The sequence below is a fragment of the Solea solea genome, chromosome 7 (assembly GCF_958295425.1).
Source record: "Solea solea chromosome 7, fSolSol10.1, whole genome shotgun sequence".
NCBI classification, from domain to species: domain Eukaryota; kingdom Metazoa; phylum Chordata; class Actinopteri; order Pleuronectiformes; family Soleidae; genus Solea; species Solea solea.
This window is the reverse complement of record NC_081140.1, coordinates 12,185,865-12,201,608: the sequence shown is the minus strand read 5'-3', so window position 1 is coordinate 12,201,608 and position 15,744 is coordinate 12,185,865. Positions and strand designations below refer to the sequence as shown.

Genomic DNA, 15,744 nt, shown 5'->3' with positions numbered 1-15,744 from the left:
TCTATTAAAAGCATGTCACAAACATATTGTTATTATTATTGTAACGTACTGGGGAGACTTACATAGGTAGGGTCTTAGTGACTTACACATGAAGGGCTTGACACTGCTGTGGATGTGCTTATGCTGCTTGAGGCCCGAAGACGTAGCAAACGTCTTGCCACATTCAGAGCAGGCGTGGGCCCGTGCCCCAACATGCTGTGAACGGATGTGCCTCTGTAGGTTACTGGGGTCTGTGAACACCTGCTGGAGGAAGAAACCATACCGACACAAAAGGAAGTTACAACCTGCCTCTTCAAATGTCCACTGATGCAGCCTCTTTCAAAAGTCATCACTTTACCTTTGAGCAGTTTTCACATTCATAGTGCTTGCCGCTGTCATGTGACATCTGATGTCGGATCAGGTTTGATTTCCAGTTGAAGGCCTTGGGGCACTGGTCGCACTTATATTCCCTCTCCTCAGAGTGGGATAGAACATGGCTCTCCAGGCTGCAGTGAACAGAACACAAAACAAAAATAAAGATTTATTAGTTCATGCAGAAACTTATGTATCAACATACATAGTTCACTTTTCTCCCATAGAGATAGAAGTCAGCAGAAATCTTTGTGTGTGTCAGCTATTCACTTACCTCTGAGCATCAGGGAAGACCTGGTCACACTCCTTACACTCGTGTAGACCATGGGACAAGTGAAGAGGTCGCAGATCTTGAGGTTCCTGTGCCTTTAGGTCACTGTCGCCCCCTGGAAGAATTAGATAAAAACTTATCGACTCAGAAGTGTGTGCAAAAATGTTTATAATGCAAGATTGCCCTGTGTATGCAACTTCAAAATCCACAGAGCCTGCAGGGACCACAAGTTAATTGACAATGTAAATGATCTATAAATGCTGTGTTCGGTGTAAAATAAATTGGATATGTTCAATCACAAGGCATGTTTGTTGTCTTCACTTAAATGATACATGGAAATGCAATGATTCAATCCTACTAATGCAAGTCTAAGGTTTAGTACATTAACTGACTTTACTAATATTCTGGATTTAATTGTGATTCCCTTCTACTTTCAGCTTTCATAAAACTAAATGAAATTTGTGCTTATTTTTAGACATTTTTGTGACCTCATTTTCAGAAGCTTATTCCATTAGTGTGACACTCTCTTAGTCCAGTAACACATCTGTCTTGTGTCTGTCCACTCTCCACATTAATGGCATGAAAATAGTCTACCTATTTAAACAAAAATACAATTCAAACCTGGGTTAAGGAAGGAGGAGGGGGGCATCCCACATGGCTCCTTCTGGTGATCCAACAGTTGGCTGCGGGACTCAAAGTGCTGGTCACAGTCCTCACAGCGGTACTGCCTCTCCTCTGCAGGCATAACAAGAGGGAAGTTAGCATTCTATGTGATGAAGTGAGTATGTGTGTTCAGGAAAATGTTTATTTGTGTGGTGCGGACCGTGAATATCAGGAGCCATGGTGTCACATGAATATTCTTCAGCCTTCATGAAAAGTAGCAGCTCCTCACCGGGGAAAATCTCTCTGGTGACTTTGTAGAAAATCTACAAAAAAGAAAAAACACAAAAAGGATTTATGATTGCAAGTTTATTTTCATATTTAAGTGAATTACAAAGGTCAAACAAAAGTGTAAGAATCAACATGTGATTGTAGTGTCTTCTGAATTTGACATTTTTTGTATTTTTGTTGTTTGCATGTTGGGTCATTATCTCTTTTTAACCAGCAGGGGTCTCTTGGGGTAGCTTTTGGTACAATTGAACACACACTTGCAAGACGCATGTGCCAACTGCAACTCTGTGGGCTACATGAATGTTTTATGCACTACTACCACACACACACACACACACACACATTAACTTGTAATTAATCATCATGTGAGACATCCATCTTCATATAAACTAAATGTAAGCACAAATAACCAAACTGTCTAATAAATATACATAATCTACATACATTTTGCACATATATACACACAAAAATAAGACTCTCCATCTATGCTTGCAGTGGCCAGGAAGAAGCCAAGAAATGTTGAGGAAAGAAAGAAAATGCACTCCGTTTAATGAGTATTTCAATGATGGATGAAACTAAAAGTGAGCCCATTTAAAGAGCTAAAACCACTTCTCTGGGCCCATTTTACACAGTACAATTTCTCTGTTTACAATGTCATTAGTTCTATATAAAGTCAAAATAATAGATTTAATTTAATCAACAATACATGTAAACTCCTGCTGAATATATGGGAGTATTTGGAGGGGGTCAGTCATTTTAAAGAATCAGCTAAACGGACCTTGGGATTGCGGAGCTTCCCATGGACACACAATAGCCTTTCTCTCTGAAACAATCAGACATGGCTTTATTTTTGGCATGCTTTAAAGTTTAACATATTGCCTTCCTCTACTGCATAAACATCACAATAATGACAGGGGGGATTTATTAGAAATGCAATAGGACAGTGGGTGGGGGGCTTTTGGGTATGCGTGGGTCACAGGTACACCACTCATGCAGAGAATTCCTGAGTAGCACGACTAGAACACGGAGCCACATTGGCTCCTGGGAGAGCTATGATATACATCTTGGAAACAATTAGGATCATGATATATTCTGTTGACTATTGTTGACTATAATTGTGCATGACATTGTTCTGGCCTCCGGCGAATGATAAAATACAACAAATGACACCACTTTGTGATTCACTAAAGCACAGGAAGTTCATAGACCGAGAGTCACAAGGGTAAATGCTACAGTCAAGAAAAAGCAGGGTCTGGCCAAGGTAGAACTCTTTGGCCAAGTAGAGCACAGCAATGGATGTAGGGGTAGAATGAAGATACTTTTCTAAATTCAAACATGAAAACAATTTAAGTTACATATACACCCTTTCCTGCCACCTCTGTAAAGCTACATAAATATTGTGATGTAGAAACAATTTGATGGCCCCCTGGGATTCAGTACTGAGAGACTGATACCAAGACTGAAGTAGGGAGGCTCTTTGGAAAGCTACCAGGGTGTGGACTGAGGCCTCGGAACATAAAACTTAATGGAGGCTGTCAAAACCACTTTGTGCATAAATACAAGAGACCAAGTTCAAGGTAAAATGCAACTTAGACTATATGATTTCTTGTAAGTTTTAAAAATAGCATGTTATAATAATGACACACAGTGAAATACAGGTGAGACCCTCCAAATCTGACAATGGGTTTATATTGCATGATGTGATAAATAAACATCTGTTTCTTTGTTCCATCTACATGAGCAGATGTATTTTTGGTGTACCACTAGAGCTCAAGCTGGAGCAGGACGGTGATCACAAATTTGATGGGAATTACCCCAAAAAGCTCCACCTCTTCCCAGAGGGTTGCCACAGATAAACACTGCAAACTCATACGTAAACAAGCAGGGAGCGACTCATGTCTTGTTTGATCCTACAGGTCAGGAACATGCTAACAAACAAACACACGCTCGCGCATACATGTAAACACAGTGGCTTGAAGTAATTCTAGATAGGAAGCTTTTGTTCCCACTGTGGGAGGCATCCATAAGCAAATTATGACTTTTCTTTTCTTTTTTGATGCATACAAAACACATTTCTGCTTATGTATGCTCAGGTTTTGAATCATCCCCCTCAATAACCCCTCAATTACCCTCTCAGTCAGAGGTTATAATCACAAGAGGATCAGAGGCTATAATCGTACTGCTTTGTTACCTTGACACCATTAGTCATTAGCAGAGTAAACACAGTCACATTTTCCCCGGTCACACCCTGTTGACCAACTCCTCTCTCTCACACAGAGCTCATTCGACAGGTATGCCATTCACTGACACTGTCCTGCCACAGAGAGTTTGCAGGCTGGGCATAGTGCTCCATGCACATAAAATCTCAAGCCACTTTAATTTATAAAAGCTATGGAAAATATGCCCTGGGTCAACAAGATACAATTTACACCGAAATTACTGGAAAGAAATGTTATCAACCTTGCAGTCAAAAAAAAAGGTAAAAAACGACCTAAATTATTTTTCCCAACCTCAAGAAATTCTAAAAGAATATCCACTTTACTGTTGACCTATGTTTGCTCAACAGTAGCAAAATCCCTGCAGCTTTCATGGGTCACACAACATGTACAGTATAAGCTTGGCTGTCCCCAATACTTGGCTCCTAAACTTTTCATGCTTTAGATAGCAATAAAAAGGAGGAGCACAGATCATGCAGCGGGATCCATCAGACTGAACTAAGCAAGCATGTTTCTGTTAATGTTGGATAGAGCTGTGGGAAATTGACCTTATAGTAGAAGCAGAAACTTTCTGGTATCTCATAAAGGATTTATCATCAGTGTCAGGTGTAAACAATGTTTTGTTATTACATGTGTCAAATATTGATATGAAATTACATTATGATGAAATGTTCTCTGGAGTTTTTATAATTGCAATTGCATATTATCTCGTTTTTTTATTATTATTATTCCTGTTAAAATAATCCGTTTTGTCAGTGAGTTACACTTACACCATGGCCTCACCTTCAGTGTATTTACATAGTGAATGACTGTCAGGTTTTTTTTGCTAATATGCCTCTTAGCCACTTCATCCCCACTCAATACTGAGTGAGAATCAATACAGCAAATGAGATTAACGCTCATTTCCCCCCACACTGTCTTATGAAAGGCTCTTCAGGGCCTCGTTGGATGATGTTAATTACACTTTTAATCCATTTTCCTTTCAACTGAATCGGTGCAGTCACAAGTGCAGGACAGGGTTTTTCAGTGCTAACTGCCCTAATTATCTGAACGACGACGCATGCTGATTGTGGAGGGATCTGCGTGAGTAATGCTCAGTCTGTGTGGCTCAGTGCAAACACATGTCAAGAGAGCTTGCGCACTGCAGGTTGCAGGCCATGGATAAAAAGATTTAACCATTACAAATGACAATATCAGTAATTCCTCGTCATTATCATTGTATAAACTTAATTTCAAAAAACAAAAATCCATTTTATAAAGCAGTTTCTATTTGAGAGAATTAATTACAAATGAATGAATGTTGAATGATCCACACACTTGTCTGACCCACGAACAGCGACACCTGCCATCTCCTTCCTTTCTAGTCTTTCCTGTTTCTATCCTCACTGTAGTGTCAAACATGTAAAGCAGCACAAAAGAAACGACATGTAATGAAATCATGCCTTGAAAGAAACTAATATAATCAATATTTCTACAGGTGTTTCCCATAGATTATTTGTGTAAATGTAGGAAATCTGACAACAAATAAACAGAGAACAAAACAAGAGAGGAAAGAAACAGTTCCACCAGTAAGACAAAACAGGCCTTTCTCTCTCTCTACTCATTCATTCCTCTCTCCCCCTCACCTTTTCAAGATTGGTCATAAAGTTTTATGATAAACAGAACTGGGTCAGAAATAAGAGGACAGGGCCAGTTTTATTCTCACACTGGCAGAGCTAAAATTGGTGCTTGAGAAGAACCAGAGCTAAATAACGAGCAGCACACCTGAAAATTGCAGTCGTTGTACGAGAATGTCTTAAAATAAATCATATAACAAATCATCTCTGCTGGATGACACAGTGTGAGCAGATTTAAAATTGGTTCTGAGGGAAGATTTAACAGAAGATGTAGTACGTAAGCCCTGGGCTGCTCGGCCAGGCCCTTCTGTGGAAATCTGGTGATGGTACAATATAGTGTGGTGAGTGTGTAATATGTGGTTTCAGGGCTGAGTATAGACTCACTTTTTCTATGTGGCAGTAAAAACCTGTTGGAATCAGGTACTGTGTGTTTAAAAATTTCCAGCTCGGTATAAGGAGTGCGGAGAGTCATCTGAACCACAATGAACAATTCACAGTCATGCAGTGCACACACACACACACACAGAAAATAAAATCACACACGTGTATACACACTTAAGCGACATAATGAAACACTTTACACACTAACAGCAAGCCTGTGCACATAAACATCAGTAAAAGACGCACACAAACGCACACACACACACAACAAAAAAGCTGACAGCAGGTTTACAAGACCACCCCACTTAGTCTATTCACGTTACACATGCAGACAGCCATTGTGAGAAGCTACAGTGTGTTTTCAAAAACACCAATGTTGGCCGGAAGGCTTAAAGACACCACATTGTGCCGTGTTGTGACAGTGTGTAATACTTAACAATCACCTCATCATAGCCATGTCCGTGACCTGTCTGAGCCTTACACAGCCACCCGAGCAGAACCACAGTGTTGACAGCGAGTCACACCTCAAGGAGAGGGTGGCTCAAAGCTCTCTCTCTGTGCCTGTTTGTCTCTGCTTCTTTTTTTAAAAGAGAGCGAGTAAGTACTTATACAAAGTTTATTTTCTTTTTCTATCCAATTAAGAGCAAAGGAAAGGTGAGCGGAACGAAAATATGAAAGAAGAGTGGAAGATTTGTTGACTGAAGATCTGCACAGCATTTAATGACAAATAAAACCAAACTCAATTGTCTATTTGTAGAGAAAAAAAATCTAATAAGAGCTGAAAGGAACTCCTTCCATACTTGGATTATTTTTATTCAATACTGTGCTGACATGCACTTCTTTGCAGAGATTTCAACAGGTGACACTCAACAGGACCACCGGTGAGAAGTGATGACAAACACGCCAGCTAGATTACATTTCTCATTCGGGTCAAACTATGGTATGCTCAACACACGTGTCAAAGAAAGCCACTGAATGTTTCTGTGTAGGCTGTGGGATTACTGAGGTGAACAGGCCCACATGTGTAAAGCACGCACTCCTCTGCACAGCCAGGTGAGCAGCAAAAGAACTGTGACATTCCTGACATATCTAAGAGTTTATATCGCAAGTGGTACTAGGAAGTGTGTGGAACTATCATGTCGGCGGGCCGCCTCTGATCCTGCCCTGTGGTCCTTGCACGGCAGAAGCCAGCGCACAATTACACAAAGAAAACACGCACAGAGATAGTGACGAGTCTCTGCAGTGCACTGTGGACTGTGTGTGTGTGTGTGTGTGTGAAGTGAAGGCAGGGTGGGCCAGTCGCTTATGGGACTATCTGATTTAGATCACAATTACACCTTTTAACACAACAGCATGCAGACAGTGCAGTCATCTGAAAACAGAGGGAGGCCTTCTGGCACCAGAGCAGTATTTGAATAAAAGCAGAGAATAAGTTTTTTAGATTCTCTGCACTTGATTCATCTTGATTCAGAAGAGGATCTATCATCATATTGGTGATAAAACCAAAACATAAAACCTTTTCTTTTTTTTTGTCGGATGATATTTGAATTGTGTGTAGGTGAAGATGTTGTGCCAGGTCAGCTGAGTTGTCTCCACATACCTGATCATCTATCTGGCACGCTGTCAGGTTATGCTGCTTGGCCACAGGGGCAAACTGGATGTGGTTCAGCCAGCTCCCGCTTTTTGGCTTGCTGGCATCCACACAGAATTTTACATGACCTGACCCGTCCAAGATCTGCATAGAGAGAGAGAGAGAGGGGGGAGAGATCAGACTTTGATCAGTATCAGTCCAGGTTACTGTGTCCAAACACTGACTAACCACATACCTCCCACAGAGAAATACTGTAAGACTCAAATGTTAGGAGTTGTGCACAAACACACACTCTCTTCCTCTCACACACACACACACACACACACACACACACTCTCTCTCTCTCTCTCTCACATACACACACACACACACTTGGGAAAAAGGAAAGAAAAAGCTCTGTTAGTCATCTATTTAGGACTGTTGGCATATATAATGTATAGACATTTATTGAATGTAAATAAAGTATATAGTTTTGTTATTATTTCAACTGCACTTGAAAAAGGAAATTGCTATAATTCTTAAAACCCAAAATAGTAACAATGAATTTAAGACAAAAAAGACAAAAAATATAATATTAAATTATACACTATATTTATGGGATTTATTACATCTTTAACATTGTGAGGATAAGCTCTCAAAGGCCTGTCATTTCTATTGCAGGACTACACCAATTCAAATTATATTGTGTTTCAGGATTGTAAGTAACAATTGAAGGAGAAAAAAATATATCCCAGTTGATGAGGAAATAAATAATTAAAATGCAATCAATTAAAGCTTGTTTAATTTCACTTGACGTCCGGTCTATTAGTCTTGTACTTTTTAAACAAAAAAACAAATAAAAAATGTGTTGCTAAATTATGATGTAGTGAAACGATCTGTTGACGTTTTAATTTGTTTCTAAAAAAAGAAAAATTATATGAAACGAATAAATCAAGAAAACAATCATGATGTCAGATCTTACACTATAAACCTAACCATAAACCAACATAATTCAAATATTTCAAAAAATAATAAAAACAAAAGAACATAATTGTAATGCAAACCAATGGACGTCTATAATTTTTTTATACATTCATATCGAGGAACTGTAAACGATACGACGTTGATTTAATCATTTCATATTTTTATAGAACAGCTGTAAACTTTATTAGAAAAGAAATCAATCGCAGGAAACCGCGAGTGATAACGATTGTGGAGACGATCGCTGGGATGCAAAGCAGAATGTCCTTTTAACAACACAAACATTATGCTTTTATTAAACCTGCCACTAAATAAATATTGAGGTTGCCCTGAGGTAATGATTTGTTTAGGTCAACACTGGATCTCTCTCTTCTCACCCCGCAGGAATAAGCTCGCGTCTTTGTAAAGCGACACACTTGGTTTACAAAGAAATAAGTAATAAGGAGAGGTTTTTAATTGTTGCTCTCGCATAATAAATAATAAAAAACAACAACAACAACAACAACAACAACAATATGTTTCGTTTCTTTCTCACAGCCCCGTTTCCTCTTACCGTTCAAACTCTTCCGCACCGGGTGTTAGAACAGTTCAAATCTCCTGCGTCGTTTACCGAGAAAAGGAGACGAAAACTCCGAAAATTAAAAAAAAGAAAAAAAGAGAACGCCACAAACTCGACCGTTAATTAAATAGAAAAAAACTACAGGTTGCATTTGCTTTGGCTCGCTCTCCAAGTTTCTCGCGCAGTGGGAGATGCACCGGTGTCGCTTGTTTTTTTTGCGCCGTTGTCTCTTCGCGTCTCCAGTCTACAGGACGCGTCGACTCCTGGTCGGTGCGCGCACACTTCACTGTCCCGCAGACACCGCGCGGTGGTTTAAAGTAGATCCTCTCCTCTCTCTCTCGGTGTTGTCTGTCTGTCTGTGAGACACCACGCAGTCTCCTCGCGGCGGCTCCCCTCACACTGACCTGCAGACACCGCAACTAAATCCCCCCCGGAACATCAACTTGCTCCCAACTTTTCATTGTGCGCGCTTCGCTTGGCTCGTCCGCTTCTCTCTTGTCACCCCTCCTGTCCTGACGCACCCAGGTGTCCTCTAGTAGCCATTCAACTTTTCCCTTTTCTCTTCCTCTCCCCCCCTCCTCGGATGATAGCGGAGAGACTCGGGTGGCGGTGGTGGGGAGCAGAGAGAGGAGGGGGATGATTTCAAGTATGCTCCTCTTACTTCGCGCGTCCTAGACAGACTGTGTGATGTTTTTCTCTCGCGCGCTTTGTCCCAATAAAGAAACAAGGCACGTTCATCCTTAAAAAAGCCCACAGAACGAAGCAACACCGGGACTGTCTTTGCTCCTCTCCGAAGCGACTTTTTCGCCGCAGTAAATTTAAAAGTGACAGGGTGACAGAGGTCCGGGGTTGGAGAGGGTGAGCGGGGTCAGAGAAAGGTCGGGATGGGGCTTCTGAAGGGATGAGGCGGCGATACCACCCCCCCAAACACACACACACATGCACGCACGCACGGAGCACGTTCTAATGAACATAAGCATCAAAGCAGCGCAGCGTTATCCACGTGTTTCCAAAGTTTTTCCACAACATGCAGCCCCTAGTTCATGGACCGTTTTATGACATTATTAACCCCTACACCCCAACTAAAAACAACAACAACAACAACAATAATAAAACTAAATATTTGCCATTGCATTTGAATTTCACACATTAAGTGTAAGAGATAAAATAATAAAAAAAACATTCACCTTATTCTCACATTATATTTGTGAGTCTATTGTGATCATTTGCGTTCATTTGGCCATATTTGAACGTGAACGACACACATGCAGCAGGTTGTTTAAGACCTACAGTAATTGTGCTTTGCTCCTCTCATTTCCCATGGACACATAAAATACACCAAAAAACCGAATACGTTTCTGAACTGACCATGCAATTTGACCAAAAATAAAAAGAAGTATAACTGGAGAAAGTGTTCCATCCATCTTTAAAATAAAAATGTTTCTCCTCCATGGCTTGTGTGTATGCACCTGCTTTAGCACATGGCGCAGAAGAACACGGGACATATGGCGTATAATATTCATCTGGCTCTTTCATTTAATTTCGAAGCGAAAAGACGAAGCTGCGAATAAATTGAGGCGATTTCGAAATGTATATAGAATAAATAATAAAGAAGTGTCCTCGTTGTCAGTGAGCGCACTTTATTAGGCAGATCATAAAGCCACTGAGGACAGGACTTTGGCTGATGAGAGCAGATGATGATGGATAACGCCTCACACTCTGACATTGACCTTCCATTCAAGATAATGCCCATTGTTTTAAGAAATCGTGGAGCAAACGTGCAGGAAGGACAGGAAAAATCATGTGTAAATAAGGCCGGACCCCGCAACCGATTCCCATCGTCTCGCGTTCCCTGAGAACTGAGGAGGGACCCCGGTCCGCCCGGTCATTGATTTCCTGCCGCCCCTCGACTTGTCCATTGTTGAAGGCCTTTTTAATTTAGCCATAAATTGGGAAAGCTCAAGTCGAATGAGCTGTTCTATTTTCTTCCTGTCAGGATGAGGGATTTGTTTTATGATGCATTGTGTATTAAATACAAGTAATCTGGGAAAGTGATTGCTTCACGGCTTCTCCGGCTCTGATCGAGGATTCTGATAGAGAGAGAGAGAGAGAGGAGTCAGAGTCCTTTTTCTGGAAAAAAAAGGGGGAAATGTCTGAAAAAGAGAGACAGAGGAGGATAAACATGCGGGGTTTGTGGCCTCATCAGGGGTAAACGGGGGGTATATCAGTGGCGGGACTGACCCACAGAGTCTGCAGCATCATGGCATGCTGCACTTCCCTGCCCCTGCCAGGAGATGGCGTGCTCAACTGAAATGGAACTTTCTTAAAAAAGAAAATCTGAATGTACAATTTAAGATTTCAGATGAGGAAAATGACAGTAGGGATTTGTATTGAAGGTTATTTATTCATTCAATCAATATATTTTTTTTCTAATTAAACTGTAGACATGTGCGATATATGATACAAAGGAAACATGGATGCAGTGGGTTGCTGTAATGATTAAAGCAATTTTGTGAGTTATATATTGTTGGCTGTTTTGTAAGAAAGAAAGATACTTTCCACTTACACATAAACATACAAGAGATAAATGGCCATCCAGGAAATAAATAAATAAATATATAAAGAAAGTCCAACTTTCTTATGCACATCTCCCTTTTGTGAATTTAAATTCATGTTGAACAGTGCATGTGCGTAACAGGCTGCTCCATCACTCAGCTTCCTGACTTATAAAGAGGGTGGTCGTCGTTTCGCTCTCCTCCTCCCGCATAAACTGCAGCACAAAACATCTACATTAAGGCGTCAAATTGCTATAGATGGCGCCATGAAACATTCAGCTGCTTGAATATATAATCACCTGAACGAGGGGCCATAAAGCTCCTGAATCTACAAGGGGAGGAAAAAAAGAGTGATGTGCATACATTTTTAAAACACTTGTTCATCTGTTAATAAACCGCGAGAATGGTCTGCGAGGCACAGCTCTTATTCATATTTATTTGAGCAACACGCCTCATAAACAAGTGTTGTGATGTCCCGAGATTAAACAGAGCCGTTTTATCTGAATTACACCACGCCTTTGCTATCACAGTGATTTTTGACAAATATAAAGCGGCCGTGGAAAAGCTGTTTATCAACAAATTACAAAGCAAACGCACATGCAGCCTGCGGGGCATGTTGTATCATACACGACACAGTGTTTCATACTTATTTAAGGGACTTCTTTAGAAAAGGAGGTTAAATTGCTTAAATGGGCCAGCTCTTATTTTGCTTGCGGCTTTCTTGTTTGTTTTGGGGTTCGGTCACGGAAAAAGCAGTTCATACATGATAGTATGGGATTTTTATGATCAAATGGTATTTTATTTGATCCGAGGGTTCAGCTTTTCGCGTTGCTGCATCTGTTGTTTTGACTCTTTGAAAAAACTTTTGCAGCGACATCCATATTATTTTTCTGGGATTAAAAGAAATAAAATGATTTGGATCTTGCTGCTCAATCTTGTGAAGTCAGACGGGACAGGCTGCAGATGAGGACTAGTGGTGGTGGTGGTGGTGTGGGGGGGGGGGGGGGGGGGATTCCCGTGTGGGTTGCAAACTGACTCCAGCAAAGCGAAGTGCAGAGCCACCGCTGCAGCAGCAGCAGAGCGAGCGAGCGAGCGAGGGGCCACATGGAAACAGTGTGAGGGCCTGTGCCGTACATTCCAACACATCCTCCAGGAGAGCGGAAAGAGGAGAAAAAAAGAAAAAAAAAAAGAAAAGGAAAAAAAAAGCAAAGAGAGGAGAGAAGAAAAATATCGCAGCCAAATCCACATGAAATAGTTCCACCATTCACGGCGAGACCTCCCATTGACACCGGCGAAAAGCTGCATTAAGTCTCCATCATGACTCTATACACACACCCCCTGCGCATTTTATTTTGCTTAAATGTGGGGGCGATTCAATCAAGTGGTAAAAGCTCATTTACAGCTCAAACGAACAGTTAGTCTGCAGTTTGCACACAACACTCCTGCAAGTTCTTTCCCCTTCCCTTTAATTAACACATCCATCAGCCAAGATTAGTGCACAATACAATAAGTGTGCAGCTCCAAGTCTCTATATTAAAGGGACAGACTTGGTGTCCATATAGACCAATTACCATTAAAACAGGGCAGAGGAAATGAAAGAGGAAAATGTAAATAAAATATTTCCCTGGCTCTGGAAGTAGGCCCGTTGTGCGCGGCGTGTTAATCTCCACCTCAGTAATTTGGTTTTGCGGGAGAAGACAGAAGCCCTGCTGCTGTGCCCTACACTTCATAAATCACTGCTTTATGTGGACAAGGTCAGAACCCCCTCCTCCGCCCCCTCCACCTTCCGCCCCCTCCTCCGCTGGCCCCTCCGCCATGTTTACCCGGCCGTCAGGGGGCTCTCAGAACCAGACCAGCTCACTTCTAATTACTGTGGATTATTTTCATTTGCCGGGCGTCAGAGAGCGAGAAACAAAGACAGAAAGAAAGAGAGAGGGATGATTTCTTGACAAATCCTGTGGCCTGTGAGGAGGAGGAGGCCTGGCGTGTTCTGTCTTGGCTCATGTTCCTCACATCATTGCACTGTTTATACATCTGTCTAACAAAAACATTTATTTTATCCACAACCAAAAAAAAAAAAAAAATCTTTTAGAAAAAGGTGTGGAAAAAACCCATTTATTTCGATGAGGACATTTGTATTCCTTATGTCACGTTTATGAAGAGTCAATATTGGAACAAGGCAGAGCATCACAGGACATGATGCTCCATTGACAGGATTTATGAGAACACATAAATTATTTCATCTCATTTACCAGTTCAGAGGAGGAGGGACAGACTCTTTTAATAACAATACTGTGCTTTTTCATGATTAAACACATTTGTTGGGCTATAAGCTGCAGATCAGTTGAGATTTTATTAAAACTACTTCCATTTGAAAAAAAGAAAACTTTACCATGTTAATCGCAGAGAGTATTAAACGATAAGTGAAATTGTATTATGCAGAAATTAACAAATTATCAATGCAGTGAAAGTGTAGTTTGTATGTATTTGTAAAATATTCTATGTCATGAATGCATTAAAAAAATGTATTGAACATGTAGAAAGACAATAATTAATGACCCTGTAACTGAAACAAGTATGGAAGTTATTGATCAGCAACAAACACTGATAACATAATACATCTTAGCTAATGAATACTATGTAAATAGAAATTTAGCCCACTAAATACATTTATTTTTATGAAGATATACATTGCTCAGCAACAAACACAGATAACATGGTTTTAATTTTATGGCTGATTGGTTTGCACATAATATGTATAGAATAGAATATTATTATATATATATATATATATATATATATATATATATATATATATATATATATATATATATATATATATATATATATAGACTGGTTATAAACAATTATAAACTGGAATTACTTTAATGTTTGATAGTTCCTTAACATGAACATGACATGTTGTATTATGTATGATAATTTACACTGACAGCAGAAATGCCAGGTTATGCTAAACCCGTTATCAGGATCAGTGGAAGCTACAGTTAAAACTTCAGCATCAGGGAGGAGAGTGGGTGAGTGCGATATATATGGAGTGTGGATATTGCAAAATTAATTTAAAAATAATTGGTATTATAAGCAACCAGATGCGTGCTGCATTTGGAATGTGGGTAGAGTATGGGGGAGAGAGGTGAGGATGATGGGGGGGTGGCATAAAGAAGTACAGACTGTGGTAATCACATACACTTCCTTCGCCAAGCCCCAGCATACAGGGACACACTGTATGTGGGCAACGGGGTGCGATAAAGCTCCACAAGAGTCAAAGGTTACGTTTTTCAAGCATAAATTCAGCCCGGCACACAGCTCCTATATGCATATGACAGACTGGAAACTTAAACAACCCCCTCCACCCCACTAAAGTCCAGCGAAGAAAGGGGGTGGAGGTAATTAGAGTATGTTGCCGGTCGCCGCAGGGTGAACAAATTGGCTCTAAAACGCTCATAGATATCATCTTTAAAAGAGCTTTTTATGTACAGGAGGTAAAGCGGAGTGGAACCGAACGCGGCACTTCAGATGTTGAAGTGTCAGACATTCATTACATTTATTGAGCTCTCGTCTCACGTTTAAAAGTCAGAAATGTGTTGTAGTGCTGCACCAATCTGCTTTTCATATACTGTGTCTAATGAAAAGGCTAATATTTTAATGTAGGTGGATATTGGTTGATATTCTTGTACGGTGTGACAGGAGGGAAATGCTGCCATGACAGTTAAAAATGCCTGTACACTGGCACAATAGGAAAACATAATTTTAGATAGCAGGCCCCGGAATAGTTACCTGTCTCTTTAATGGTGTTGTATTTACAATGCTTTTAAAGAGCCAACTGAAAACCAGTTCATATTTCTCAGACGGAAATATAAAATGACAGTCTCTCCACAGTTGATGGCTCACAGAAACACAAAAGCCTTTATTGTATTTGTTTGTAACGGGTGTTTTCAAAGGAAAGAAAGTATTTATGTTGTTGTACTGGGGGAAAAAAAACATGGGACTAATGGATACTTTGTAGCCAAAATGTACAAGTGGTCAAAAAACACAATGTGAGAAAGAGCGAAAATGTTTTTTGAGTAAGTGCAAAGCATGAGCAGATTGTAAGAATACACACACAAACAAAAGCTTTCCTCACATCCATAAGACATACACGCACGCACAAGCACACACACACAGTTTGCCAGCTGAGTAAAGTCAGAATTAACATGGGAAACAACAAATCAGTTGCTACAAACCCAAAGTGAAGGAAAGCTGAGCAGCTCACACATAACATAGGGACACAGAGTGGCTCCCATTAAATGCTTCACTGGCTTTCAGTAGCATCAAAGAGGCCCCTCAGTTAAACCG

General features: G+C 40.5%; 2 protein-coding genes across 14 annotated transcripts in view; both read right to left on the bottom strand.

Moving 5' to 3' along the window:
- Positions 1-15,744, bottom strand: part of scn4ba (sodium channel, voltage-gated, type IV, beta a) — a 204,280-nt gene that overhangs the window by 69,494 nt on the left and 119,042 nt on the right. The gene's annotated exons all lie outside the window — the stretch shown is intronic.
- Positions 1-15,744, bottom strand: part of mecom (MDS1 and EVI1 complex locus) — a 129,165-nt gene that overhangs the window by 17,194 nt on the left and 96,227 nt on the right. For 4 of the 13 annotated variants that reach the window (XM_058633543.1, XM_058633549.1, XM_058633544.1 and 1 more), the window contains exons 3-8: positions 7,327-7,461; positions 1,446-1,548; positions 1,244-1,357; positions 626-737; positions 338-485; positions 63-243 (exon numbers count right to left, since the gene is read on the bottom strand). In XM_058633543.1, coding sequence (XP_058489526.1) covers positions 63-243; positions 338-485; positions 626-737; positions 1,244-1,357; positions 1,446-1,548; positions 7,327-7,461 — 793 coding nt within the window. Of the gene's footprint in view, positions 1-62; positions 244-337; positions 486-625; positions 738-1,243; positions 1,358-1,445; positions 1,549-7,326; positions 7,462-8,830; positions 9,693-15,744 lie in introns of those variants that run through there. The other 9 variants (XM_058633546.1, XM_058633552.1, XM_058633547.1 and 6 more) reach the window with 4 other exon arrangements.